Raw genomic sequence first — 25,073 nt, forward strand, 5'->3', positions numbered from 1 at the left:
CACTTTGGACAAGGGCGTAGGGAAATCCTCCAGGAAAAACAAAAACCCAGTGGGAAAACAAAGAGTCTTGGAGGTATGTTTTTCCAGTGGTGATTCCGCCCCAAATTCCTTCGCTTGTCAACGTTGATTCACTCTGGTCGGCCTTCCAATTTTGCTGCACGTCGCCGTTATTAACATTCCAGAAAACTTCCGCTTCTGTTCGTGCTCGATCTGATCTGGAACAAGCGTCCGCGCTTCTAGTTAAGTCCTGATCGCCCCTGGGATCCGGGGAGTCTGCTAAAAGATAATGTCTCCTCCGGGTCTCGTTATCTACGTCGTCTCCCCGCTTGTGCATCGTTCGGCCGGGTGCCTGCCTAAACGTTGACGTAGATAGAGTTTGCACCCTTCCCCTGCCCCTGCATTTCAACGCAAGTGATAGACACCTAACTCCTGAAGCGCGTAAACGTGGCCATAACTTTGACAAAGCCGATGTACAACAGCGAACGCGTTTTTACTTATAGTTGCACAGTAGCTCCGCCTACGTGAGTGCAATTCTTCTCTATCCTTGCTGAATTGCACGTTGACAAATGTGGAGCTTGTCGACAATTTTCTCTGTCTTCTCGGTGCTCTTCTGGGTGGTCAACTCTAAAAGCATCCCGCTGGCTTGGTATGTTATGGCGCGTTCACTTCACGGCCTTAAATGCATTTGCCGAATCTGTGAATGCCTCTGACATAGACGCATCGATTGAGGCACTGCAGGTTTTACAGGTCACTTATATACTTCCTATGGATCAATAGAAACACGCCAGCGGTTGAAGCCAATGTCTTCCGTACTCGGATCTGGAGCAGTCGCTCGCCTCCTATGGAATGTGACCTAAACGGTCACAAATCCAACTCGACATACTTCTCCGACCTCGATAATGCGCGTACAGATCTCATGGTTGACGTCTTCAAGAAGATGCTGCTTGGCACTAGGAGAGAAAGCGGCACATGGCCTTACCTCCCTCTTGGAGCGGTCGTCTCCATCTTCCGACGGGAGATTAAGCCGTTTGCCAAATATAATATTAAAAGCAAAATCATTGGGTGGGATGGGAAATGGTTGTTCGTCGTCAGCAGATTTGAGCTCGCAGACAGCGCACACACTTGCGCGATTTCTATATCCAAGTATGTGTTCAAGCTCGGTCGCAAGACTATTGCTCCGCAGGACGCACTCAAACAATGCGGACTCTGGTCACCTGAAGTCGAAGCCAAGGGTCGTGAGGGACGAAAGAAGGTACAGGGACTTATGGACTTGGATCAGTTGGAAGAGGAGGAATTTTAAGCGAAGAAGAATATCGATATGTATGTGATATTTGGACGCATTAGATTATCCGATACAGATAGATAGGTTGGATCTGAACGTTGAAATCGGATTACTATCAGGTATTTTAACATATCGACAAATTCGTGCTGGTATAGCAGAAAAATTGCTGAGAGGCAGAATTCATAGTTAACCGAGTCTATCTCCTATTAACAACAGTTCGATTATGGTCGGGACCACTTGTTACCTCCTAGCGGATGCACAACAAAGCGCGTAAAGGACGATCTCTATGAATAACTCTATTAAACCAAGAATCAATTACTTTTCCTAATCCAAAGAAAACCATGTCCATGCATATGCACCATTACAGTACATAAGAATACGAATTTTAGCTCAAGTATCGATCCAAGCTCTCCCCTAATATTCCTTCAATAACAGGTACCAAGCTATTCCTGACCTCTGTTTCAACATTTTCGTCGTCGTCTTCCAGCAACTCGGCAACTATAGGAACGAGCTGTGGCAACATGCTCAGCCATTCCTCACCTAATCGCTCATAAATCGCCCTTAGTGACTTCACCGCCGTGATCTTAACGTCTGCGGCTGTGGAACCTGCCTTCAGTCTCGCCGTCTGGACGACGCGCTTAGGTTCTAGGACGATAGCGCCAGAATCCTCCTCGGCATCGTGAAAATCAATCAGGATATCGTCATCATCGTCGAGGTTCCTCATGTAGTTCAATATAGACTTGTTGATAGACTTGTAATGGTCTTCGGAAGAGCACGAAACGGCTAATGCCACGATTGCCTGCTGAAGAAGATCGCTAGAACGCAAACCAAGAGCAAGCTGCGCCAGCAACGGGTCAGCAATCTTGTCAAACCGCACAGGCGCTTGCCAGAATTCTGTCTTTGTTAGTTTCTCGAATGATGTGGATATCTCGAGACTGCGTACCTTCCTGGTCATTATAGAATGCGACTGTCAAACTACCGATGACTGAATCCCAGAGTTCGCGATCAAATTTCGTCTCGCTTGTGACAAAGTCGACCAAAAGATCGGCGGTAATCTCTAGTATGTATCCATAATAGCTCGTGACAATAGACTAAATTCGTCAGTATTACCGTCCCTTTCAACTCGTGCTAGTATGTTACCTTCAAAGATCCGAAAAGGCGCTCAGAGAATTTATACAAAATGAAAAATCTATTTCGGCGTTCAGTCAAAGAATCCACCGCAGCTTCGGCGGCCCATTTTGTGACTCGCAGAAACAAGGGCCTGAACACCTTGTCATTCAACTTCAAAACAACTTGCATTGCTAGCTCGATGATGTCCGATTCCAGACTGTCAATAATCCCTTTTCCTTGTCCGCCTTGGACATTGCGGGAATTAAAAACAGACAGCAAGAAATCGAACAATTTGCTAGCATCTGACATGACAGCTTTGCGCGTTGCCCGCTCGATGACTTGCGTAGCGGTAGATAGGTAAAGCTTGATGATCGCATAATCCCACCTGGCGATGACATCGTCCCAGTTGACAATGAGCGACGTGAGTAGTGGCTTGGTCTGAATCTTTGTAATGACATTCTCCAGTAAAACAGTTCTAGCATCCTCAACCGAGGGACCATCTGCAAAAGTGCGTTGAGAGTTTGCAGACGCTGACAAGAACACTAGACCAAGAATCTTTGCGAGGTAGCTTCCCATAAACATCGGAATGCGTTTAACGAGGGAATCAACAACCGTGAAGACAGCGATACACACCAATTCCTGACCGCTGGCAATCGCTTCGTCAAGAAGGTCCAAGATAAGAGGAACAGCTCGTGGCAGATATCCCAATAACCTAGCACCCAACGCCATGGCTAAGGTACTCAGGCAGACTAAGGCTGCAACGATGGTATTCTCGTCGGCGCATTGAATACCTCTGTCGCTCAGAACTATCTCCAGAACATCGCCCACGAAAGCGTCCGGCTCTGTGGCACCGAACTTGCTTCCAAGAGTCTCAATAGCCTGCAATCCCACCTTTATGAGTGCTGTATCCGTAATATTGGCGTTGGAAATTGCAGCACAAACAGATGGTAAAATCTTCAATCCGGAGTTCTTGGCGAAATTACCATGCGCCATACCATCATTCTCAAACCTGGTTCGAATAAGCAGAAGACCACGTCGAACAGTAAAAGGATCGTCTAGTCGCGAAATCAACGACTCAAGAACGGTAACGAAATCCTGAATCGAGAGCAAATTGAGAATCGCATCCAGCGAATCATATGCTTCCGTCTGATACTTTTGGTACTTCTCCTCTGACGTTGTTTCTATAACAGCTAACAGCTTCTCAATACAACCAGCAATTGATGCCTGGAATGTATCAATATCTGACTTAGGGATTGACGCAGTTGTGCCTCTGAAAATCTCAGCAATCTGATTGCGGAGTGAAGTGGTGGAAACAGTAACCCGAAAAAATCCCAGAAGATCAAGCTTAAGCGAAAGAAGTTTCTCAGGACTCAAACCTGCAATGTCGTCCAAATAACCAACGGCCCCATCTGCCAGCGATAAATCGAATGGAATAGCGCTGACAAGACCAATGTATTGCCGTGCCGCCTCAATGCGCTCAATTATCGTGAATCCTCTTAAATAAACTTCAATGAAATCTTCAAGGCCCTGAGCATCACTGGCCCTGCTTCTTGTCACAGCATCCCAGTGACGCTTACCCAGCAGACGTAAAACAAGATATAGACTATCATGCGGACCCAGAGTCTTTACAAGTGTGGTGAAAAGTTTGACTCGTCGGTGGTACGGGATATGAGGGAAGGCATTCACGAAGCTCAATAACAGCTCAACCGTGCCAAAAGGAACTCCGTCACCACGGTTCGTCGACTGCGCTAGAGCGGGGATAACTTGCGAAATCGTCTGCTGAATAACGTGAGCTGAAAACTCGTCATCTTGGCGGACCGTATTCGCGCCCATGAATGTAAATATCGGCATGACACTGTGAAGAACAAGCTCAGGGGATAACTTAGCCAGCGCTGACACCAACAGGAGGAACTTATTCTGAACTTGAGGAGATGTCGAGCTTCGGATACAACTAACGATGATGTCCATACGAACGGAGTTGGAGTCGAGCTGGGAACCCTACCCAGTTTGTTAAAAAGGATGATCTACCTAAATCGGCTACCAACCAAATATACTTACGTCCATAGTCTTAACCATTGGTAGCATGCAATCCACCAACACCTGCTGCGTATATTGAACCGGCAATGAGCTATCGGTTTTCAATAAGAGTAACTCTCCTAAAATAACGAAAAGCTGTTTCAATAGAGCAACATGCTTCTCAGGTTCATTTCGCTCCAGTAAATCTAATGCCAGACTCAATCTCCTCAGATTCGAGTGAGCAGACTGCCAAGTGGCGCCTGACTGTTGATACTGAGAAGCGCTACTTCTCCGCCTTCTCTTCGATTGTTGCTGCGGTTCGTCGCTCTGGTGTTGGCTAAGCCTGGAATCGTTTAAAATCGATGAGAACATATCCGTCGAAATTGTGATCCGATTCAGAGTCTCCAGCGCAGGAAACTTTGCCTAGGATATGATTAATCTCCACAAGAAATGGGGACAACAGAGCAAGCCTTACATTATCGTCCAACGCCAAGTCCACTAGTGTGCATACCACTGAGGATTGAGTATCATGCTTCCAGGTGTCAAACAGCTCAACGATCCTCACGCCCGCGGCATCCGACAGTCCAGGAATGTCAGTCCTGATCGAGTCCTCAAGGAACTTTGCACCATCTCGATCGTTACCAGACACTGCCATCATCATAGTCCGTTCAAAACCAGCGCACGGAACCCTCTCTATCGCCAGGCTCTCGAGAAATGCATTTCGCTGCTTGATCCATGTACCAAGTAAAGACGTGCACAACGAGTAGACCGAAACCGGCGTCTTCTTAGCAGCAGTAACCATCTCAAGAATAGGGTACTTCACTCGGAAAAGTGGTGCGCCGTTAATATGGCTACAGAAGAAGGCAAGCAAAGATGTCTTGAATCCAACTTCTTTCCTTTTCCTTTCACTGGTGACAGACACAGAGCTGTCAACCAATGTGGCTACAAATGTTTTGACATAGTCACGGTCCAACACTGCTTCTTCCAATCTCGCACCAATGTGGTCCTTCAACAATGCCCGAAGATCTTTGTAACCAAGCCATTTGAGCTGATCCGTCTCCGCCCCAGTACCGTACAATGTCTCCATCCCCCAAATTTGTGGCGACTTTGCAGAACGATCATATCGAACAGAAAGTGCAGACAAGCAGTCTGCAGCCGCCTTTCGAACCTTCTCGGCAGTATCTGTCAGAGCAATAAGAAGATAGATGATAGTAGCTTGCAAGTCGACCGTCTCTGACATACTCTGCACTAAGGTACTGAAAAATTGAAGCGCAGCGACTCGAGCAAGTACAGGGTACGAACCAGTCCAAATTCGCAAGAGGAATGACAGAGCCAATCCAGACTCGGAAGGGAATAAATTCCCATTTTTAATCAGCAAAGAGAGAACCTCCTTCTTCTCTGCAAGACCCTGCAGGTAAATCTCAGCTAGAGCTTCAAATTCCTTTGTTGCTGTCGGCGCCAGGAAGGATGTATGACGTGGCCTTCGAGCCGTATTGATCCGCTGCTCAAATGTTACCTTAGGCGGTACAGAATCAATTTCCATAACGGAATCGTCTTGTGATGCTAGTTTCACCGGCCGAAGAGTCGTCTTTAACTGCAACTCCATTTCGTCGATGTCCATGTTCAACTGACACATCGCGTTCAAGAAAGTATTGCGTAAAGTTGAATCATCAAGGGCCCTATTCAGTGCCTCACCAAGTGCACTCTGAGCCTCGCCGTCGGCATCCGAAATCTGGGCGATCTTGAGAATAGCCTGCGCAACAATCGATTTCTGCGTGACACGCAGTGACTCCTCAGCAAGAAGATTAAATACCAGCTTGATGTTAGAGCTGTTGTATTCGAGGATCGCGAGAGCGTATGCAACAATGAATTTATCAATCTTAACTTTCTTCTTAATTTCCGCCAGGTCCTGAGGGAGTGTCTCGATCATCTCAACAGCCTTCCAAACACCATAGTCCAGAGGAACATAGTTATTTTCCGACAAGTTAGAGAACTGAATTGTTTGAGTCAAAGCGGCCATGCCAGTCTTTGATGACTTCTTGGTCCAGTTAAGCGCAATACTCTTAGCGAGAGCATCCAGCACTTCGTTGCCAAGCCTGCATTGCGACACGAGAACGACGATGATCATGTAGGCTGCTGTTTGTGCCTCCGGTGACTTGCGTGCGGAAATGACGGTCGATAGATGTGGAAGTGTTCGTTCCGCAATGATTTCCTCGAAAATTTTCGCCTCTTTCATTGACAAGATGACGGAAATAGTTGCCGATGTCCAGAATGATAGTAATGCGTGATACGCACGTTGAGTATTGATTTGAGTAACGATGTGCTCAGAAACAAGACTGAATAACTCTGCATCACGCGACAATGCTCTCGTCAGTAGATTCCGAGGTGGATTTGTCGCTGTAGTCTTAGAGTTCGACAAGAATGTGAAGAGTGGCGGAAGCGGGAGTGAGATGGTATCCAAGACGCGGGAGAAAATCGGATGGCTGTAGTACGGCAAAAATGTCAATAGAAGAATTTCCGCGTTCAGCTCATTGATTCTGCAGTCTATTAACGCTTCAATCCGGTACCGACGAGTTTAATTACTTACTTGAACCGTCGCACAAGCCATTCTACAGATTGAACTGCCGGCTGCAGTAACACTCTCGGGGCGAGGAGCGCCAAGAAGCTCTCGATCGCCCTGTCCAGAGCGGCATTCTGGTCCGGTGTCTGCGATATCCAGTCAGAATGTTTGCACACCTTACAGCTTTCCATTGCTACCTACCTGAACATGTCTATCAATCGAAATACTGGTCTCGGAAAACAAACTCTTCTCATACGTTTGAAATCGGTGATCGATAGATTCAAGATCCCGAAGTCCCTCTAGTGCCAAAAAATATATACTGTCCAAGTCCTGAGTGACCGCGACTTTAGGATCATATATTAATGAAACTGCGTGCGATCTCTGTCGATTCTTGCGATCGAGTGTCGAGTTGGCGACGGCCTTTGCCTTGATCGAAGATAATTGTCTCGCCAACGACGATGCCATGATGAATTTTACAACCGCTTATCGAACCAGAGGCAAGATCCTATGGCACATATGTGTAAAATGCAGTAGGAGCGGCCGACAAAAAGTCAATGATATCGAAGGGCCGTTCTCGTACAGCAAGTGTTGTTCAGATGAGATTACAAGAAATTTTTCTGCATTGACGCCCCCTGAATTTTTACTCCCAATAAACCCGACACAAGTCATTTCGAAACTTCGGCCTAATACTGCTCTAGAGCCTAATTTCGTAGGTATTCCGAGTTTCACAAGCCTGTCCGCCTATTTAAAACCGGGTTATATTTACGCCGTTTCTCTTGTTTAAGTCATTTGCATCATACACAAAATGAAATACGTTCGTCATGCGCATAAATCTATCTACATTGAGCATGAAAAAAGGAACTTACAAAGCCGTGTGATGCAATAATCACATTAAATATATCTAGAAACCAGCAACCTTTATGGATTCACGTACAAGAGCTTTATATGGACTTCGCAATGAACAGTTCATTAAACGATCATATCCCTATGAATTACAAGATGGTCTTATCTTTACATGCATAGAGCTCCCTAAGTGTCCTCAATAAACGAATCCCAAAACTTTTCCAGCGACATGCTTTCTTCTCGCCTCCTCGTGATCCAAAATACCAGCAGAAGTGGTAAGAATAATGAAACCGAACTGACGGGAAGGTAAGAGGTTATTGACCCACTTCTCAATATCGCCAATGCGGACATTGAATCGTGGTGAGATAACACCACATTTGTTCAATCTTCCGTTCAATTGAACGACAATCTTTCCAGATCGGTGGTCGTCGACCTCCTCGAATTCTCCGATGTATCCTAATGCATACCGTTAGTGGACGCTCCAAGCCTAGCATGCTTGTGAGATAAAGCACAAGGGCTCCGCGACTTGACATAAGGAAACTGGGTAACAAATGTCGGAGAGAAGTAAACGCGAAACAAGACGGAAATAGACAAGCCAGCGTGTAAGAAGCGTCTCTTCAAACCCGCGAATTTAATGTGCGAGTTTTAATCTTCCGGGCCATTAAAAGACGAAGACAGATGGGAGCAAGCAGTGCAATTCGTCCAGTTATTACCCGGGTAAAAAAATATGGACTATATATATGTCGATTGTCGCCAGATTTCTCAAAATGCCAAGTCGCAGCAGCGCACATCAACTTGTATAGAACCCAACATACCGTGCTTCTGCATGACGGTCAAAAATTTCACAATGACCTTGCTGGAGGGCCGGATTAGAACCTGTCTTTTGCCAGTCTTCTCTGCATTATTGATCGCGTTGAGAGCGTCATTAAGGACGGAGGCACGAGTCATTTTGAATTATATGATCTGGATTAAAATGATATTAGCATGGCGCTCACTGAGTGTCCTTGATCGAAATGTTGTCGGTAGTCAAGGATTCAACAAGCGCACTCGAATCTGAGCAGTGCCGTATCAATCAAGGCAACCTTGACAGAGGACACCGCAATTCGAACTCCGGCCAATATCATCCCTCCTCTTTATCTCTCTCCATAATAACCAAAGACCTGAATATTATCTACATACCTTGTGTAACGGCTGTTGAATTTGACCAGTGCTGAGTCAATTCTATATATTCTGACCGGGGAAGGGAATATTTGGCCGCGATGTTAGCTGGCACCCCAAAGCGAGAAGCAGTCACGGTCACAGCTTAACCCTACAAAGTAGCCCTACCTATGCTTAAACCTTATTTGGTGGCAACGTGGAGCTACTCGTGAGCCGCAAGGTCACGGAAGCGCTGAACGCAAGGCTTGTCCTCCCACTCAAAGCCCTGGAAGTGAGCCCTAACCGAAAGTTAAAACATTTTTAATACACAGTATGTTGGAGCAACCAAAAGCGACAGGATCACGACTGCAAAGGTTTCTAATTGTGGCCGCGGACTAAAAATAAACTGTGGCCAGTTCAACTACGAGGTGCGCGGATGTTGGTATGCGTGTCAAAGAGTCAACATGACTCATAGAGCTGAAATTTTTAGTTTGGATTACAAGAAAGTCGTCAGTCGCTCTTCGTCTAGACTGATGCCGATGATAATTAGATAATGACAAACTTATTATACAATAAAACATGAGATCTAATCTTTTAACTCTATAATGCAACCGATGCCTTCTTTTTATTTATCTGCATAATTATAAATTTTACAAGTGTTTAGGCGCAAAGGCTAGGTTATCTCTGTGCGCAATATATTCCGAATCTAATCTTCATTAGCGATTGCTCTTCATGTCTTCTAGTATCCGATAGCACATACCCGAATATCCAAGTAACGATTCAATTTCTGAACTCTTCAGACCCATTATTCTTGCAATCTCAACCGATGAATAGTTAACGATTGCCTTACCAACAACTTCACCTTCTTCAAGTATGGCAGCTCTTACTGCTTTATTAGCGTCTCCACCGCCTTGAACGTCTTTCTCAGCATTTGCTAGTGTCTTTCTATCGATTACGACGAGCGAAACGGCTTCTGAGGCACTGAAGGTACCTTTCACATCTACAACGCCAGCGGGAAGTAGTCCAGCCCTGTTCGCCCGGGTAATAGCCTTGTAGGCGCCGGTGTCTATATACACAGCACCGTGCGATTTTAAGCCATGTAAAATCCAAAAGAGACGATCTCGCATGGGATGCGACTGCGGAAGAAAACGAGTATGCCGTGGAGGAGGCGACGGAGTACGACACGGCGTTCGAGATGGAGAGGGAGAATCTCGCGCGACGGAATCTGTGGGTGCTAAAGGAGTAATGGACCGCGCTGATAAGCGAATGTCGGGGTCGGAAACCGAGAGGTCGGATGGTACAGTGGGATTAATAGATTTATCACTGGTATTGCGTTCCCCTTCTTGTCCTTTGAGATATCGCAAATATTTGATGATGCCACGGATGTTCCCAGGAACCGATGATTTGGTAATGATAGTTGTGATGCCCGCCGATGTTGCCAGTTCAGCGGCAACTAGCTTGGTGACCATACCTCCCGTTCCAACACTACTTCCGCCAGTAGACACTATTTATTATTAATGAAAGACGCTGATGGACGAATATAATATGAAAACATACCATCCACTGTGAGTTGACTTATATCTTTAACCACTTCTATCGGTAGAGCATCCGGATTATTGCGTGGATTTTCAGTGTAAAGACCATCAACATCTGTCATAAGAAATAGGTAATCGGCGTTTACCATTCCAGCTGTAATTGCAGACAATGTGTCATTGTCTCCGAATTTGATTTCCTATTGGATGAAATGAGCCCCTGCAAAAACACCTCACATCGAGTATCAACCGACGTACCATAACAGACAGCGTGTCATTCTCGTTGACAATTGGGATAACACCCATATGTAATAGTTCCAGAAGCGTGTTTGCTGCATTTAGATACTGCGCTCGCTAAGACCTTGTCAGCCATGAGTCGGGCGATACTACTCACTACTTACATCTGCAATATCATTTCTAGTCAACAGAATTTGTGCAACAGGCTGATTCAACTGTCTAAACAGCTCATCCCACAATGCTATTAACCTACACTGCCCCACTGCCGCGATAGCCTACTCACTTGTTAGCCTTGTGACATTACCTCCATTCCAATCATACCTGAACTGTCGCGAGATGCTTTGGACGCTTCGGAATATCTAATCTCTTCAAACCCATGGCAATAGCTGCGGATGAAACAATGATAACACGATGCCCTTCCCTTCGCAGCTTTACAACAGTTTCCACGATCAGCGACATATTCGCTATGCCTGGTTCGTGAGTCACTTCGTCGCATATTGACGACGTTCCTATCCACAACACTCAGTCCGATCCTTCATAAAAGCGGACGCGTAAATTTTCACACGAGATAAATTATGACTGTGCTCACCCAGCTTTATGACTATTGTTAATGGTCGTTGATCTTTGTGCTTCATAGTGCTGAGAATGAGTAAATCTGTGTTGCCAACACACTCGCATCCTAGTGTGCACGATTATACTTGTGACCTCGGGATTAATTTAATTATCCAAGGCGTAGGTCTCAAGACGTTGCCCTTATCAACGAGCGAGACTCAGCTACTTAGCCAGGCAGAACGGAGGTCTCCCGGCTTGTATATTCTGCCGATATACTGGACAAGAAGGGTGCAAGGTAGAGCCTATGCGGCGCCAAAGGTACGATTTTAGAGTCGTCTAACGAGAGACTAAGTTAAGGTTTTCCGGGACCAGCTCTCGACATTCTTCGTTCGAAGCCCACAATACTCATGAACGAACTGTAAATATCCGGGGCAAACTGGCGCTTCTCATCGTCGGTGAAGTACAGCACCATCGTTACGTGTTTTTCTGCAGGCAATTGATCGGTTGCACGGTGACAAGAGATAATTTACAATGACGGCATCATCTTCCGAATCGACGCCAGGAGATGGCATCGGCGAGCCAAGGCTACCCCATGGCTTCGAATGGCTAAAAATGATAGCTTCCCACTACACTGGCGCGTTAGACGAAATGGGAGAACAGCGATACAGTCAAGTGCTTGCGGAAAGACAGCGCGAGGCGTCCTGTAAACGGTGTGAAAAGTATAGAGACTGGAATTTGAAATACAGTGCGGCCCCAAGAACAACAGTCAACACCATTACGAGATGAATGCTGACCATCGGTGACAGGTCCTACGGTAATTTTTATGCGAGAGCAAATCGAGAAACTTGGCGGCCAAGTTGGAAGGAAGCACGTTATTTGCGACCACTGCGACGAATACAAAGCAGGCGGCTTCAATCCCAGCCTGGGCGTCCTATTATGCCAGAACCATGTGGCCAACCGACTGCACCTTGAAGATACTCTGGCCCATGAGCTGATCCATGCATATGATGAAATGAAGTTCCACGTTGATTGGACTAACCTGAAGCATCATGCGTGCTCTGAGGTGAGTTGATGAAATTATCTGTGATATCCTCAATGCCAACTGCCATTAGATTCGAGCGTCAAATTTAAGTGGAGAGTGCCGGATGACAAACGAAATATTTCGTCGAGGGCAGCTCAGAGTGACACGGCAGCATCAAGAATGCGTACGACGACGAGCAGTTCTTTCTGTCATGGGGAACCCCAATTGTAAGGACGAAGACATGGCGAAGAAAGCTGTTTCTCAGGTTTGGGATTCATGCTTCAACGATACACGGCCGTTTGACGAGATTTACCGATAGCGATATGCGTGCGATGTCAACATAATGTCTCCTCCTAACTTCTTTGTACATAAATGAGCGTACGAGCTCTATGTCGCGCATTACGAACTGTCGTATCGTGTAAAGTAGACTGCACTACCATGGTACATATCTTCTGCAACCGCATTTTGCCATGAAACATACATACATGTCAATAGCGAACGTAGAACATTACAAAATCCCAGGGCCAATCATGCAAGTAAAATTTACTGGCCCCCATCTAACTCGATCGTCGTTGGCCGCCGCTGCTGCTAGGCCATAATGGCCTGTTCTTAACAATCCATGGGTGATCTGGAATCTGATCAAGAGGATATCGCCTCTCAGGTTGATGTTGAAGCAGCTATTAATGCATTGTTAGTAGTGGCTGTGAGTAAACGCTGTTCAAAACATACACGCCGGATCAGATCTGCGGCTTCGACGCTCACAAATGGTGGAATTTTTAGATCAACTTTAGATATCCGCTTATATGTGGCCTTATGAGCAGGCTCTTCGAACGGAGGATTTCCAACCAGAAACTCATATGTCAGGACACCCAAAGCCCACAGATCAACTTTATAGTCATGATCTTTAGCCTCAACCATTTCAGGAGGTAGGTAATCAAGAGTTCCGCACATAGTGGTTCGACTACAAATTGTTAATTAGAATCAAATCCCTCTTTTTGCGGTATTCGCATACCGAGACGAAGGACATACCGAGACGAAGGAGTGTGCACACTCCACCCGAAGTCAGATAACTTCACTTCACCGTCGAGTCCAATCAAAAGGTTCTCAGGTTTCAAATCTCGGTGAATAATATGTTTCTTATGCAGGTACGAAAGTGCACTGGCAATCTGACAAATGTACTGAGAAGCTAAGATGTCGTTGAAACGGCCTTTCTTACGAAGCACTTTGAACATCTCTCCCTGGCCTGCGTATTCTAGAATGAGAAACACTCTAGAAGAATCGTGAAAATGCCCATAGAGTCGTAAGATATTTGGATGCCTAACCAATGGATTAGCTGAGAGACATCGACACTGCGTTGTTGCTAACAGCTCACCTTAAGTTTGATTGAATCTCAATCTCCCTTCGAAATTGCTTTTCAACCTTGAAGTGAATAAGCTCTTTCTTTTCCATAACCTTCAACGCACAAACATATCCCGTCGCCTTGTCCCTAGCGCAGTAAACCTTCCCAAATTTGCCCTTGCCAAGTTTTCTACCGATTTCGAAGCTGTCAAGCGAATACTGGCGATGAGCTTGAACTTCAGACTGATTATGTAGGGCAGTGATTGGCGGTGACGAATTACTCCCGCTTGAGCGGTGAGCGTCAGTTTGCGCATTAACGACATCGTGAGACGATACGTATCCATGAGGTGCAGGGCCTGCGCCTGCCTTGTGCAAATTTGGCGACGATGGTGGGGGCATTTGCGATCCCCTATTGGCCGACGCTCCACCGGTCGTGTTGTGCAACACATACTTGAGTAGTGGGTTCCGGACTGCACCGCCAGAGAAGCTACTGATGTTTTCTTTGTTGCTGGTTGCATTGCTTGATGTCAGCGACGAATGCTGGGAATGATGAGTGCTTGTTGCTAGAACCGAAGACTGTGCAGTTCTCATGTTAGCAAGGTCTTTGGCCAATTAAGTAATGATGCATTCTTTACCTTGAGTTTTCCATTGCTCCCATTGCAATTTAGAGTTGTGGTATAGGTAGGAGGTCCATGTGGATCATGAAGGGTAGTCCTCGACAGCCGGGACTCTAGGGCCTTCACGGATGTCATCGCAACCTAATCAAATTTAAAATATGCTGCTACAAGCGGTCAACGTACATTTAGTTGACGTGACGGCCGTATCAAAGAGTGCTAAACGTTGAGAATGAAGAAGAATAATGCCGTGCAGGGTAAAGAAAGGGGTATATGATGCTCTGAGCTGGCTCACCGTTAGCGTGTTTACCGCAATGTAAACAAAATCGTTGTCGCGGCAACGATAAGTTCATACATTCCCCAAAAAGGAATTTTTCAATCGCTACTGTAGCGACGACATTGATCGTCAGTCCATATCTACGGCATACCGTAAGATCATATTACAATAGATAACACTTATTGCTTTTATAATCCAAATACATGACTCATAAATACATCTAACTACCAGGACTACATCACCCCGCGACCCCAATAAACCAATTTTCAGTACAAACTATTTTGTAACATAATAAATTATCAGTGAATGGTATCCCTGCAACAAAAGCAACTAAACGATGAGACAATGAAGCTAGACAGCTGTAACGCCTAATTTACTCGGAATCCTCTGCCTCCTGGTCTATTTCAGACTCATCCTCCGATTCAGCTTCCTCCAACCAGGTCAAGAACGGCTGAGCGGCCTTGCGAACCTTCTTACTAATATCCTTATCGACGTACTTCTTACTAGCTCGAGATCCCCATTTCAAAATAGCAGTCTCGGAAACTATGTCACAACTGTAGTATTGGTGAAGAATCGTAGGAACCGAGGGAATCAGCTCAGGATGCTCCAGACCAATAAAGCGCTCAGTACCACCAAGGAAAGCCTTCTCATGGTTTTCGCCAGTCATAAGTTTCTTCAATAGTGGTGCGCGGTACTTGATCTGATTCTGTTTGAGAATGTCCTTGTCAAACAAAGTCTGAGCAAGAACTTGGAGAGTACGATGTTTATTCTCGATTCCCAGCTCCTTAATTTTCATAAAGACCTCCACGTTATTGGACTTGGCGGGTTGCTCAAGAATCCAGTTGCCGAGTTGCGAGTAGATATCGCTACCATCGGTCTCGTCGTCGTCGCCAATTACAAACGCTCCCATTTGGCCCTCAAGTTCCTTGACTCGTGCACGGACAGCTTCCTCAGACGTATCGACTGCCCAATCATCATCGTCTTCCTCGTCGCCACCCGTGGCAGCTTTGGTGAGTGGAAGTGAAGAAGCCTCGGCAGCAATACGCTTGGTGAGTTCGTCGTCGGAGCCCTCTCCATCCTCCGCATCATCAGCGTCGTCGTTTTTGTCCTTCTCCTTATCCTTTCTGTCCTTCTTGCTCTTTTTGCCACCGGAAGAGCCCTTCTTTCCGACACTGGCAGGAGGATTCTTCAAAATGACTCCAGAGAGTTTGTGGCTGAGATCAATAGGAGAACGCTTGCCGCAAGCTTTGCAATCACGATAGAGCATTTGATCCTTGGTGATGACAATATCGGTTTCAGGATTCTTGCAGGCTTTACAAAGCACAAACTTATTAATGAAAATATCGAGCAAATCTTGGAGCTTGGCGGCGTCGTGCGCGCCGTTGACCATGTATCTGTCCGTAGCCTCATTGACAGAGGTTTGGGCACCCAGCTCGACTCCGAAGAACTTAGTGACATACATGGGCGGACGAGCGAGAGCACGCGCGACATCAGCATTATTGACGACTGCGGTCTTGATACCATTTCCGCGGCCCTCAACTTTAGAGATGATCGGAGGCATCTTATAGCGATAGAAGGGATCCTGGTTGTCCCGACAGATATCTAGGTGGCAAATGAGTACCTGCTCACAAAGGAAACAGACCAAGAAGTACTTACTGATCGACATGATGATAAACTGCAATTAACACAGGCTATGACGAATCTGGAAAAATAGGTTTGTGCCCGACAAGTTGCAAGGCGAAACAGCGACGTACGTCAGAGGAACTACGTTTTGGGGACTTTTTGATATGGAGGGTGCGCGAGAGAGGTAGAACAAATCAACGGCGGCGGGGTCGGCGGAGACGGACACCGAACAATGCATAAGACAGGGAAGTCTAGACGTGTTGCGGACGATTAAAATGAGCAAAGAAGCAGTCGGCTGTGTGCAGCTACGGCAGAGTGATACTCAGCGTGTGAGAGCGATGAAGACTGGACAAAATTTGGGCAGGCTAGTAGAGTAGAGAATTTAATCGAGCTGTTCCGCGTGCCCTGCCTGCGGCGCCACCAGCGGCGGGAGCCACAGCAGAAGTTCGTAAACAGCGGGTTTCGTACCGGTATTGAATTCGAGACAGATATGCCACTGATCGAAGACGGATACTTTGTATACTCCGCAAGTGTTGCCAACGTTTTCTCGAGAAATGTGATACTGTAGTGGCCAACTCGAAGGCGGCCCGATTTGCACCCGCATCACCGAGTCTACCCATCTCAACACCAGCCGGCCCTCGTTCGGCATTGTCGTACAATCCATCCTCTGTCGACACGTTATCGTCCGAGTTCTCTTGCAGTCCCTGAATGGCCTTTGTCGGTACTATAGGTGAGTGTTCGATTTCCACACTGAGTCCTTTCTTGTGGCAATTCAGTGGCATGGCCGACGTGATACGTGTGGCGGTGTGTGGCTGGATACCTCTTCTTAATGGCAAATTGCACTAGAATATTTCCAAATTCGGGCAAATTTCAGTTTTATTTGCTATCTTATTTTCAAGTTAACGGGAATTTGGGAGTAGAGCATATGCTCACAAACCGAGGTGCACGCTTGACACGTCTTGTTTCCTTGTCAAGGGCTAAGCAGAGCAAGGAGTTCCCTGGCACCCCTGAATCGTCACTGCCTGCGTCGGCCTGTTACTACTAATCCACCGCATAATCCACCGCAAGCGACTAACAATTTTCGTCTTCAGGTATTTCTCGTCCAACGATGGCCGACGATGAGATTCTCAATAAAGTATTTGGCTCAATGGGGTCCGAGTCCGTGCATCTGAGAGCTCAAGTTTTCTCGCCATCGTCATCTACGTCGTCCCAGTCGTCGTCGCATTCGTCCGCCACAGCAGGGACTTCGTTATCATCCGTTGCAGACTCAGACTCTACATGGCTAGAGTACGCTAAAATCTTGGAGGACGAAGACAATTCGTCTACACATTCGCAAACCACGTCTCCAGTCAATAAGTTCGACTCGCCATCTCCCTTGCTTGAAGCGAAAGACCGGCAGGCGCTCTCCTCGTCCCACCCGCTCACCGACAAGCTAGAATACGGTGTTTGTGTTACTTGTGGAAAGCCATATTTAAGACACGTTCTTGCCTCCCACATTCGTGAGTGCCTTGAACGGCGGCGGGATACACAAGAACAAGGCAAAAAGATTATACAAGACGAAGCAGATAACAAAAGCAAAGACAGTATTAAATTATCGACAGCAGGACTGAACAGAGATGCTAGAGGTAGTGGCGGTAACAAAAGCGGTAGCTCTGGAGGATCTAGCAACGCCAAAGGTGGCTATGGTGGTGCTGGTAGCACCGGTGGTAGCAGCACTAGCGGAGGAGGCGGTGGCGGCGGAGGCGACGGTAATGGAAATGGTGGAAACAATAATGGCAAGGGTGATAAGCCAATAAAAGGCAAGAAAGATAAAGAAACTGCTAAGGAGAAAGAGAAGGACATGGCCGAGAAAGACGCAAAGACAACCACAAAGAAGCGAAAATTTGAAGCTTCGATAGAAGACAAGCAAGTTCCCAAGAAGAAGAAGAAACAGCCTCCAAAAGCCGCACCAAAGCCGAAAGGTCCGGTCGACGTCGAACGACAGTGCGGGGTGCCATTACCGAATGGTGGCTTCTGCGCCCGTTCGCTCACATGCAAGTCTCACTCCATGGGTGCTAAGCGAAATGTTCCTGGCCGATCGCAGCCTTATGATGTTCTACTTGCGGCCTATCAAAAGAAAAACCAAATGAAGCAGGCAGCACTGACATCTTCAGCCCAGTTAGCTGAGGATATGGAGCTTGCCAACGGTCCAGTAGACTCTGACGAAGAAGTTGAATCCGTTATGGCTGGCGTACAAAAGTCATTCCCAGTGCCGATTGAGACGAAAGTGATTATGCCAATAAGAATAAAGAATCATTTTTTTAGAATGCGGGAGATGTTCGCTAGCGCGTTTTCGAGACAGATTTAATATTCATTTGTATTATAAGTTGTTAAAATTTGGCGAGTGGGTTATCATTGATTGAGCTTATTTCGTTGCGGAAGGTTGTCTATTGGTCATAAGTAGAGGCCAGGCGTTTTGGTGTCAGTCGTGTGTATATATGCATACATGTGTATATCTATTACTCTATATCTACTCGCTAGAACTATTTAGTGATTGTAACCGAAGCGGAGATTACCTACGTAAATAATTATGGCCGGCTCAAAAGAACGATTTTGTGTTACAGTCGTTCAGGGTATTATTGTCCTTGAGGACGGGTATTGTAGTCCGGGCGCAGTCGTATGTAATTGTTATTTGATTACAGTAATACAAATGTGTCTACCATGCGCTGGAGGGGCTAGCTTTCGATGAACACGTTAACTACTGTAATTTAATCCTTGGGTGAGATCATCTTCCACTGTTTTCCTTTAATAATATACTGTCTACTCTAGTAGTGGTCAACAAGTCTATAATAAGCATATGATTTGCGTATCACAATCATCTAGCCGTTAGTAGGATTCGTTAAAAGTAAACAACGCACGATTATATGGTTCATAATATACAAAATATATTCTATCTCCATGTAGCCATACATGCCAGTCTATAGTGCGCATTGTCTAAGTCTCATCAATGTATCGTTCAACCTTAGCAGCTTCCAACCATGAGGCATCGCCATTGGCAGTGGCCTTCGTGAGCAGATATAATTCGTCAAGTAACGCGGGAATGAACGTTCCTGGTCCTCTAACCCCTGGAACGACAGCTGCACGTTCGGCCGCAATAGTATATAGCAGAACACCAGCCACTGCAGCGAGGAACCTGTCCTCTAGCGAGACAGCAACCATTGCACCAATTATTGAGCCCAAGACACATCCAGATGCTGTTATATCTGCAAGATACGCATGGCCATTGCGAAGTACAAACGTGGTCATGCCATCGGATATCACGTCCTCCTTACCAGTCAGCACCACAATTGTCTTCTCCTTGGCGGCAAGCGCTTCAACCACGTTAGCCTTTTTTTGCAACTGAGAGTTGGACGTACTATCCACGCCTCGCATCTGCGACGCCTCTCCAGCCACTGAGAAAATCTCGCCCTCGTTTCCCTTGATAACATCAAAGTGAGAATGGTTAAGCATTGACTTCACTGCCCCTTTACGTAATTCTGAGGCGCCCGCAGCAACAGGATCTAATACTATTGGCCTCAATTTTTTGGCATAGGCACCGGCTGCCGCGAGATATGTTTCTACCCAATCATTCGTGCCATAACCCATATTGATAAGAAGAGCACTGTTTGGAATACTCGCGAAGTCATCGAATTCTGGGATATTCTCAGACATGGCGGGACTGGAACCAATTGAGAGGTTGACGTTGGCGGCGAAATTTGTAGCGACTCGGTTGATGATGTTGTGCACAAACGGAGTCGCTGACCGCACTTTCGAGATCACAGCCGGAACATCTGCCAGAACTGATGTTACATCGCGATTTGGAATAATGCTCATCCAGTAAGGTGGGTTCCTGACAATGCTTAGGAGTTCCTTGGAAACTGCGGCAGGATCCTCTGCGGCAATGATTGCTGAAACAACAGCAATTCCGTCAAGACGACGTCCTGGAACAGTGGAGAGATGAACAACATTTCGCGCAGTTTTGAGGTTGAGGGAGCCGATTGCGACAGTGGAAACATAGCGCGGGACAGATGAGAGATAAGAGAGAATCTTGCGCGCACCATTGATACCAATGGGAGGTTTCTTGGGTGTCTTAGTCGCAGTGTCGTAGATAGCGCCGATTCCAACGTAATCTACGCTGTCTAGTGTTAGGCGGCATGCTTGAGTAAAACGCGCGCTGACAGCGTCTCGGTTCTAAACATACCCATCCTCTACAGCCTTGGCGGCCTCCGACACATAACTCACGGACATGCCAATAATCTTGTCTGGTCCGAGAAGCTTTCGCGCAGTGGCAACATCTAGCAACCAATTCTTGTTAGAAGATGCTTGCCGCAGTATGCCGTTATCTGAGGACTCACCAATATCTTCTTGCCCAATATGAACGCCCTCGGCATCAATTGCCAGCGCAACGTCTACTCTGTCGTTAATGAGCAATGGGATTCCTGCCTTCTTGGTCATCGCATGGATCGTCTTAGCTCTTTCAATGAAGTCAGAGGTCTCCGCATCCTTCTCCCGTAGCTGCACAAGCGTAACACCGCCATCTATTGCCTTTAGTACTTGCTCTTCGAGCGTCGTGCCCACAGGCACTAGATACGGGTCAGTGACGAGATAGAGAGAATAATCCACTTTAGGGGGCACCATTCTATATCGCTGTGCACAATGACTGGCGAGCTGTGTATTTGTATCTCATGCGGCCACCAGCTGTTGCAGCTATTTGGAATTGCTTCTACGGACGCAACCTTTCCGATGATCACCGATTCTGGGCATCCCACCAAAACCCTAGTCGAGCTTAGAAGATGACGGGAAATTCAAACCCTAAACCGAGAGACGATGAAACTAGCTCTGGGGCAATACAACGTATTTCACGGGCAAACCGGTCAAAATTCACCACCACACCGTCAAAATTGAAGATTTCATATCAAAATCAACCGCAACAGAATTAAATTGGTCAATCTAGCAGTTCAAATTGATAGCTATTTTACTACGACAGCGTCTGATTGTAAGCAGAAGGCATTTTGGATGCTGGTGAGCTGAAGGACAGGACCCAGAATAGTGTTTTGCGGTGGAATTTTACCCATTAGCGTGTTTTGGATTGTGACCGGTTCGGTGGTGTGGGCGGTTCGCTTGGGAAGTACGTTACGTTAGCGATCAATATGACGTCATTATTCCATGATTATCATATCCTATTAGCTGCCGCTTCAAGAGTATATTACAACATGTGAGATGTGACTACATGCTTACGCTAGTATTGCTTGAACATGGCTCAGATAACCGCTCAAATTCGGCCTATTGATCTCTCGACATCCGCACTCATTGTCATCGACATGCAAGAGCACTTTCGTGAGATTGCCGGATGTCTGCTTCCATCCTTGATTCCAATGTAATCATGCAACGATGAAATGCCGGTTACATTTGCTAACGTCATGCTAATTAATGGTGCAGCATTGATGCATTTGAGGAACATAATCTTCCCGTCATATTTACACAACATGGACATGTCAAAGACGCAGACAGTTCGCAACTCATGAAGTGGTGGGGACGAGACAATTCGATTGCTCGATTTTCACCAGCATGGCATCTGATGTCGGAGCTGGAGGCCCATGCGCCAGAAAATAATCCGAAAACGTTCAGGATTGAAAACAAGAACAGATACGACGCTTTCTTAAACACCGATCTCGAGAAGATCTTGCATCAACTGCAGGTCGACAGTGTGGTTGTTACGGGTACAATGACGAATCTTTGCTGTGAGACAACGTTGGACTCACTTTGCAGATTTTCAATGAGGAAACGAGTTAGCTAATGACTTAGAGCAGAGCAAGGAGCGCCTTTAATCGCGATTTCTACGTATACTTCCCGACGGATGGCAATGCGACTCTCAGCACCCAAATGCACGGCGCGTCCATTCTGAATTTGCGATATGGATTTGCACAAATAACAACTTTAGATAAAATTCATAGGGCCCTAAGCCGTCTTCCGTGACTCTGCCGATGTACGTCAGCGCATGAAAATTTGTATAACGTTAATCGTTTCATGTTACACATGCCCTACATAATATCATTACAACTATCCGATGAGCACAATTATAAAGTACCGTTACAAGGAACTATAAACTAATTAAACTGGCCCGGTGAAGTATTCGACTTCGTCGAAGACGTGGTCTTTCCATTCTCATCCAAATCATCTAATGGAATATCTGCCTTCGTTGAACCAGACTCAGCCAATGCTGACGTGCGATTCCTACTGTAGCTGTCCATAGGCTTAACATCCAATACTTCCCGAAGCTTCTCCTTTCCTGACGTGACAGCTTGATCGAAGGCGGCATTTCCCATTTTCATTATTGGACCTAGGAGATGCAAGAAATATGCAACATATACGACTCCACCGACCATAGCCAGTAGGGCAAAGTACAGGGGGTTTCGCAAAATTGCCATGATTTCATTCCACCCCAACGCCAACAGTAAGATATAAAAGTATAACGGAACTTGTCTAATGCTCTGAATGGTACTTCTCTTGGCGTCAACATACATTGAGTCTGCAATTCTCTTCAGATCATTCCGAATAGGAAGCATCTGACTCTCGCTGAGAAGGATAGGGAACTTCTCAATTTCAATTTCTTCATCTCTTTGCAAAGCTGGAACAACGTCTGGATCGGGAAATACGGTATCGCCGTTTTCTAGTCTAGCAGTTGCATACAGCGGCAGTAAGCGCATTGCGGATTTGAGGGACTCGCTGTAAATATCACTAATATCGTCTGCCGGCTTCCAGACGCGAGGAACACCATTATCATCGTACTTGAACCTCTCCTCAAAGTGTTCGCGAAGTCGAATTAGAACGTTCTCAGGCTTTGAAAACTCTTTCATCTTTCTGTACAAAGCCTTCCAAGCTTCCATCTTGATTTGATCAATTTCAGCAGCAACTTCAGCAACAGTGCCGCCCAATCCCAGATCGTACGTGACAACGTCATCCTTTTCAACTTTATATATCGCCAAATTTTTGTCAAGAACTTCTCTAAATGTAAGCACTATCCGATCCCAAAAATCCTCATTCGGATTCTTGTAAATCCTAGGATATATATCATCCAAATCTGAGGTGAGCCGCCTTGTGATCCTACTACCGAGCTTCTTTGCTTCGAGAGCCCGGAGACGAGACACTGACTCTTCAATGTCAGACGTCAATGACTGCAATTCCGATTCAAATGGTAGCAGTGCGCCTTCGACTTGCGCCTCTGTGGCAGCCGCCACGAAAGCATCAAGGGTCTCACTTTTAGCAGCCTGTATAGAATCCAAAAAGATGTAATTTGGTCTGCCCAACTCCGACGTAACGGATGTATTAAATTTCTGAATCGCAATCTTATGCAGCGTTGAAATGTAATGACCATAAATATGAGCTAATTTGGCGTCGATCTTTGCGAGTAGCTCCTGCCTTTTTTCTTCATACACCGTACGCGTATACCTCGACGCCTGTGCGTCGTAAATTTCCAGGGCTACTTGTCGGGCAGGACCCATTATGTCGCCTAATCCCGCCACGAGGCCGGACATCCCTTCTACCGGCTTAACATCATTCTCGAATCTCTCCCAAGCCAGGCCAGCAATTTCCTCGCATCTGAACCTCGCAACTAGGACTTGCTGGGTGGGCAAATCTAGATCTTTGTTGAGTTCTATTTGCGTCCACACATTCTGGGCATATATAGACCAGCCGTCAGCAGGAACATTTCGATGGTACGACTTCTCGAAGACATAATGCTCATGGTCCTTCGAATCAAATCGGTGGCCAAGACCATCAACTGCCTTCCTGAACGGCTCAGGCTGTAGAATTTTGTGGGGTAAAGCTGTGAATTGAAGAGAGAAGAAGTTAGTAATCTTAGAATTGCTTAGAGGATCCGGCTTAATCAGCGATTCCCAGATACGCTCAAGATCCGCGGTAAGCGTAGCTGCAAGATTTTCGAGAGGCGTCACCCCAATGTGGTCCCGGATCACAAATAGCAGCAATGACTTATTCGGTGAGCTGAACAGGCTGAGATTGACCTCAAACACAGTCTTCAGTAGACCCATGTTTGCACCTTGATAGAGGCCTACCTGGTGTTCCCAGATATTTACAATAAGTACTTCGGATGTTGCAAGAGCAAATAAAGCCGCCTTTCTCTCGAAGTCCTAGACATAGGTCAGCATTGTAGATGTTTGGGAGAGAATGTACATACCTGATCCTCGCCTCTCTCACGACCGTCAGTGCCTTCAACATCCATAACTAAAATTTTATCTTGTTTGGCCCTCGACATCCAGATACCTAATAAATCTTGTCAGTGCAGAGTTCATAGCTTGCTAGCTTATCTGTACTTCGTCATACCCTTGGTAGTCTGACGTCGCTTGCTCTCGTCCATAACATCAAACTTGGTGCCGAACAACGCATTCAGTAGTGTGCTTTTACCAGTAGATTGACTGCCAAAAACCGAGATCAAGTGGTAATTAAGCCCGGCGGACAAAAGATCGACCTTCTGGAGATAGTCATTGACAGTGTTCCTAGATACGCAAGTCAATCCCTTTAGCAAAATAAGCAGCACAGAACCAGCATACGAGAAGACTTTATTCTCATCAATAACCTGGATTTGTGGATACACCAGCGCAGGAATAGGAACTGCCACTTCCGTGACACCCTCCGCCAGGTCACCAGCAGTAGATGATGATGTCATCTCAGATCACGACCTAACCCCCACGTAAGTCTCAATTCACTTTCATGCTGCATTATATCCGACAACTAAGCTCTGCTAGTACTCACCTTGGCTCTAGTTCGCTTGAAACGTTAAGTTAACGAGGCGTTGACTGTGGAGATCACTGTCGATGCAGTGTTAATTTGTTGGCTGGCTAGGTTTAGCCCCGGTCCTTCTCCGGACTACGTTGTTCAAATCAACAATGCACTCCT

General features: G+C 46.3%; 11 protein-coding genes across 11 annotated transcripts; 4 read left to right on the top strand and 7 right to left on the bottom strand.

The window, feature by feature from the left end:
* The first annotated feature begins 473 nt into the window (after window positions 1-473).
* Window positions 474-1,483, top strand: POJ06DRAFT_118343 (uncharacterized protein). The gene has a single exon (XM_056184203.1). It carries the CDS (start codon window positions 842-844, stop codon window positions 1,298-1,300), a length of 459 nt encoding a protein of 152 aa, XP_056043309.1. The 5' UTR covers window positions 474-841; the 3' UTR covers window positions 1,301-1,483.
* POJ06DRAFT_118342 (uncharacterized protein) lies at window positions 1,484-7,552 on the bottom strand. The gene is made up of 7 exons (XM_056184202.1): window positions 7,170-7,552; window positions 6,996-7,114; window positions 4,884-6,945; window positions 4,451-4,831; window positions 2,423-4,390; window positions 2,226-2,373; window positions 1,484-2,176 (listed from the first exon to the last, which is right to left on the bottom strand). Exons 1-7 carry the CDS (start codon window positions 7,431-7,433, stop codon window positions 1,668-1,670), a joined length of 5,451 nt encoding a protein of 1,816 aa, XP_056043310.1. The 5' UTR covers window positions 7,434-7,552; the 3' UTR covers window positions 1,484-1,667.
* Window positions 7,553-7,710: 158 nt separating this feature from the next.
* On the bottom strand, window positions 7,711-9,044 carry POJ06DRAFT_254702 (ribosomal protein S8). The gene is made up of 2 exons (XM_056187804.1): window positions 8,627-9,044; window positions 7,711-8,267 (listed from the first exon to the last, which is right to left on the bottom strand). Exons 1-2 carry the CDS (start codon window positions 8,757-8,759, stop codon window positions 8,008-8,010), a joined length of 393 nt encoding a protein of 130 aa, XP_056043311.1. The 5' UTR covers window positions 8,760-9,044; the 3' UTR covers window positions 7,711-8,007.
* A 554-nt stretch (window positions 9,045-9,598) lies between these two features.
* POJ06DRAFT_281960 (Aspartate/glutamate/uridylate kinase) lies at window positions 9,599-11,352 on the bottom strand (the record flags this gene model as incomplete). The annotated part of the gene is made up of 7 exons (XM_056189985.1): window positions 9,599-9,654; window positions 9,709-10,452; window positions 10,506-10,680; window positions 10,739-10,834; window positions 10,882-10,992; window positions 11,039-11,226; window positions 11,307-11,352. The coding sequence occupies 7 exons, from the start codon at window positions 11,350-11,352 to the stop codon at window positions 9,599-9,601; spliced, it is 1,416 nt and encodes a 471-aa protein (XP_056043312.1).
* A 348-nt stretch (window positions 11,353-11,700) lies between these two features.
* On the top strand, window positions 11,701-12,778 carry POJ06DRAFT_118405 (Atp23p). The gene is made up of 3 exons (XM_056184204.1): window positions 11,701-12,014; window positions 12,076-12,332; window positions 12,382-12,778. The coding sequence occupies exons 1-3, from the start codon at window positions 11,801-11,803 to the stop codon at window positions 12,607-12,609; spliced, it is 699 nt and encodes a 232-aa protein (XP_056043313.1). The 5' UTR covers window positions 11,701-11,800; the 3' UTR covers window positions 12,610-12,778.
* Window positions 12,779-12,847: 69 nt separating this feature from the next.
* POJ06DRAFT_197797 (kinase-like domain-containing protein) lies at window positions 12,848-14,027 on the bottom strand (the record flags this gene model as incomplete). Its single annotated transcript, XM_056185085.1, has 4 exons — window positions 12,848-12,967; window positions 13,020-13,251; window positions 13,320-13,607; window positions 13,663-14,027. 4 exons carry the CDS (start codon window positions 14,025-14,027, stop codon window positions 12,848-12,850), a joined length of 1,005 nt encoding a protein of 334 aa, XP_056043314.1.
* A 650-nt stretch (window positions 14,028-14,677) lies between these two features.
* POJ06DRAFT_254712 (domain found in IF2B/IF5-domain-containing protein) lies at window positions 14,678-16,569 on the bottom strand. Its single transcript, XM_056187805.1, has 2 exons — window positions 16,176-16,569; window positions 14,678-16,121 (listed from the first exon to the last, which is right to left on the bottom strand). Exons 1-2 carry the CDS (start codon window positions 16,183-16,185, stop codon window positions 14,893-14,895), a joined length of 1,239 nt encoding a protein of 412 aa, XP_056043315.1. The 5' UTR covers window positions 16,186-16,569; the 3' UTR covers window positions 14,678-14,892.
* Window positions 16,570-17,087: 518 nt separating this feature from the next.
* Window positions 17,088-18,907, top strand: POJ06DRAFT_118512 (SCA7, zinc-binding domain-containing protein). The gene has a single exon (XM_056184206.1). The coding sequence runs from the start codon at window positions 17,251-17,253 to the stop codon at window positions 18,487-18,489; it is 1,239 nt and encodes a 412-aa protein (XP_056043316.1). The 5' UTR covers window positions 17,088-17,250; the 3' UTR covers window positions 18,490-18,907.
* A 1-nt stretch (window position 18,908) lies between these two features.
* On the bottom strand, window positions 18,909-20,909 carry POJ06DRAFT_118484 (Hydroxyethylthiazole kinase family-domain-containing protein). The gene is made up of 3 exons (XM_056184205.1): window positions 20,516-20,909; window positions 20,362-20,455; window positions 18,909-20,295 (listed from the first exon to the last, which is right to left on the bottom strand). Exons 1-3 carry the CDS (start codon window positions 20,796-20,798, stop codon window positions 19,116-19,118), a joined length of 1,557 nt encoding a protein of 518 aa, XP_056043317.1. The 5' UTR covers window positions 20,799-20,909; the 3' UTR covers window positions 18,909-19,115.
* A 383-nt stretch (window positions 20,910-21,292) lies between these two features.
* Window positions 21,293-22,202, top strand: POJ06DRAFT_118747 (Nicotinamidase 2). Its single transcript, XM_056184208.1, has 3 exons — window positions 21,293-21,537; window positions 21,600-21,911; window positions 21,971-22,202. The coding sequence occupies exons 1-3, from the start codon at window positions 21,416-21,418 to the stop codon at window positions 22,134-22,136; spliced, it is 600 nt and encodes a 199-aa protein (XP_056043318.1). The 5' UTR covers window positions 21,293-21,415; the 3' UTR covers window positions 22,137-22,202.
* Window positions 22,113-25,050, bottom strand: POJ06DRAFT_118631 (RHD3/Sey1). The gene is made up of 4 exons (XM_056184207.1): window positions 24,930-25,050; window positions 24,501-24,856; window positions 24,355-24,440; window positions 22,113-24,307 (listed from the first exon to the last, which is right to left on the bottom strand). The coding sequence occupies exons 2-4, from the start codon at window positions 24,841-24,843 to the stop codon at window positions 22,268-22,270; spliced, it is 2,469 nt and encodes an 822-aa protein (XP_056043319.1). The 5' UTR covers window positions 24,844-24,856; window positions 24,930-25,050; the 3' UTR covers window positions 22,113-22,267.
* Between the last annotated feature and the right edge of the window lie 23 nt (window positions 25,051-25,073).

Source organism: Lipomyces tetrasporus (genome assembly GCF_029532465.1).
Source record: "Lipomyces tetrasporus strain NRRL Y-64009 chromosome Unknown POJ06scaffold_6, whole genome shotgun sequence".
Taxonomy (NCBI): Eukaryota; Fungi; Ascomycota; class Lipomycetes; order Lipomycetales; family Lipomycetaceae; genus Lipomyces; species Lipomyces tetrasporus.

Bases quoted from the DNA above. Each gene is read 5' to 3' on its own strand.
- POJ06DRAFT_118342 (XM_056184202.1), bottom strand. From the start codon at position 7,433: ATGGCATCGTCGTTGGCGAGACAATTATCTTCGATCAAGGCAAAGGCC. The intron at 6,946-6,995 runs GTAAGTAATTAA...AATAGACTGCAG, and splicing joins TGGCTTGTGCGACGGTTCAA to AATCAATGAGCTGAACGCGG. The intron at 2,177-2,225 runs GTACGCAGTCTC...TAACAAAGACAG, and splicing joins ATTCTATAATGACCAGGAAG to AATTCTGGCAAGCGCCTGTG.
- POJ06DRAFT_118405 (XM_056184204.1), top strand. From the start codon at position 11,801: ATGACGGCATCATCTTCCGAATCGACGCCAGGAGATGGCATCGGCGAG. The intron at 12,015-12,075 runs GTGCGGCCCCAA...CATCGGTGACAG, and splicing joins AGACTGGAATTTGAAATACA to GTCCTACGGTAATTTTTATG. The intron at 12,333-12,381 runs GTGAGTTGATGA...AACTGCCATTAG, and splicing joins AGCATCATGCGTGCTCTGAG to ATTCGAGCGTCAAATTTAAG.
- POJ06DRAFT_118512 (XM_056184206.1), top strand. From the start codon at position 17,251: ATGGCCGACGATGAGATTCTCAATAAAGTATTTGGCTCAATGGGGTCC.
- POJ06DRAFT_118343 (XM_056184203.1), top strand. From the start codon at position 842: ATGGAATGTGACCTAAACGGTCACAAATCCAACTCGACATACTTCTCC.
- POJ06DRAFT_118631 (XM_056184207.1), bottom strand. From the start codon at position 24,843: ATGACATCATCATCTACTGCTGGTGACCTGGCGGAGGGTGTCACGGAA. The intron at 24,441-24,500 runs GTATGACGAAGT...AAGATTTATTAG, and splicing joins GCGACGTCAGACTACCAAGG to GTATCTGGATGTCGAGGGCC. The intron at 24,308-24,354 runs GTATGTACATTC...ACCTATGTCTAG, and splicing joins GTGAGAGAGGCGAGGATCAG to GACTTCGAGAGAAAGGCGGC.
- POJ06DRAFT_118747 (XM_056184208.1), top strand. From the start codon at position 21,416: ATGGCTCAGATAACCGCTCAAATTCGGCCTATTGATCTCTCGACATCC. The intron at 21,538-21,599 runs GTAATCATGCAA...TTAATGGTGCAG, and splicing joins CTTCCATCCTTGATTCCAAT to CATTGATGCATTTGAGGAAC. The intron at 21,912-21,970 runs GTTGGACTCACT...GACTTAGAGCAG, and splicing joins AATCTTTGCTGTGAGACAAC to AGCAAGGAGCGCCTTTAATC.
- POJ06DRAFT_254702 (XM_056187804.1), bottom strand. From the start codon at position 8,759: ATGACTCGTGCCTCCGTCCTTAATGACGCTCTCAACGCGATCAATAAT. The intron at 8,268-8,626 runs GTATGTTGGGTT...GGTATGCATTAG, and splicing joins GACCGTCATGCAGAAGCACG to GATACATCGGAGAATTCGAG.
- POJ06DRAFT_118484 (XM_056184205.1), bottom strand. From the start codon at position 20,798: ATGGTGCCCCCTAAAGTGGATTATTCTCTCTATCTCGTCACTGACCCG. The intron at 20,456-20,515 runs GTGAGTCCTCAG...ATTGGTTGCTAG, and splicing joins TATTGGGCAAGAAGATATTG to ATGTTGCCACTGCGCGAAAG. The intron at 20,296-20,361 runs GTATGTTTAGAA...AACACTAGACAG, and splicing joins GCCAAGGCTGTAGAGGATGG to CGTAGATTACGTTGGAATCG.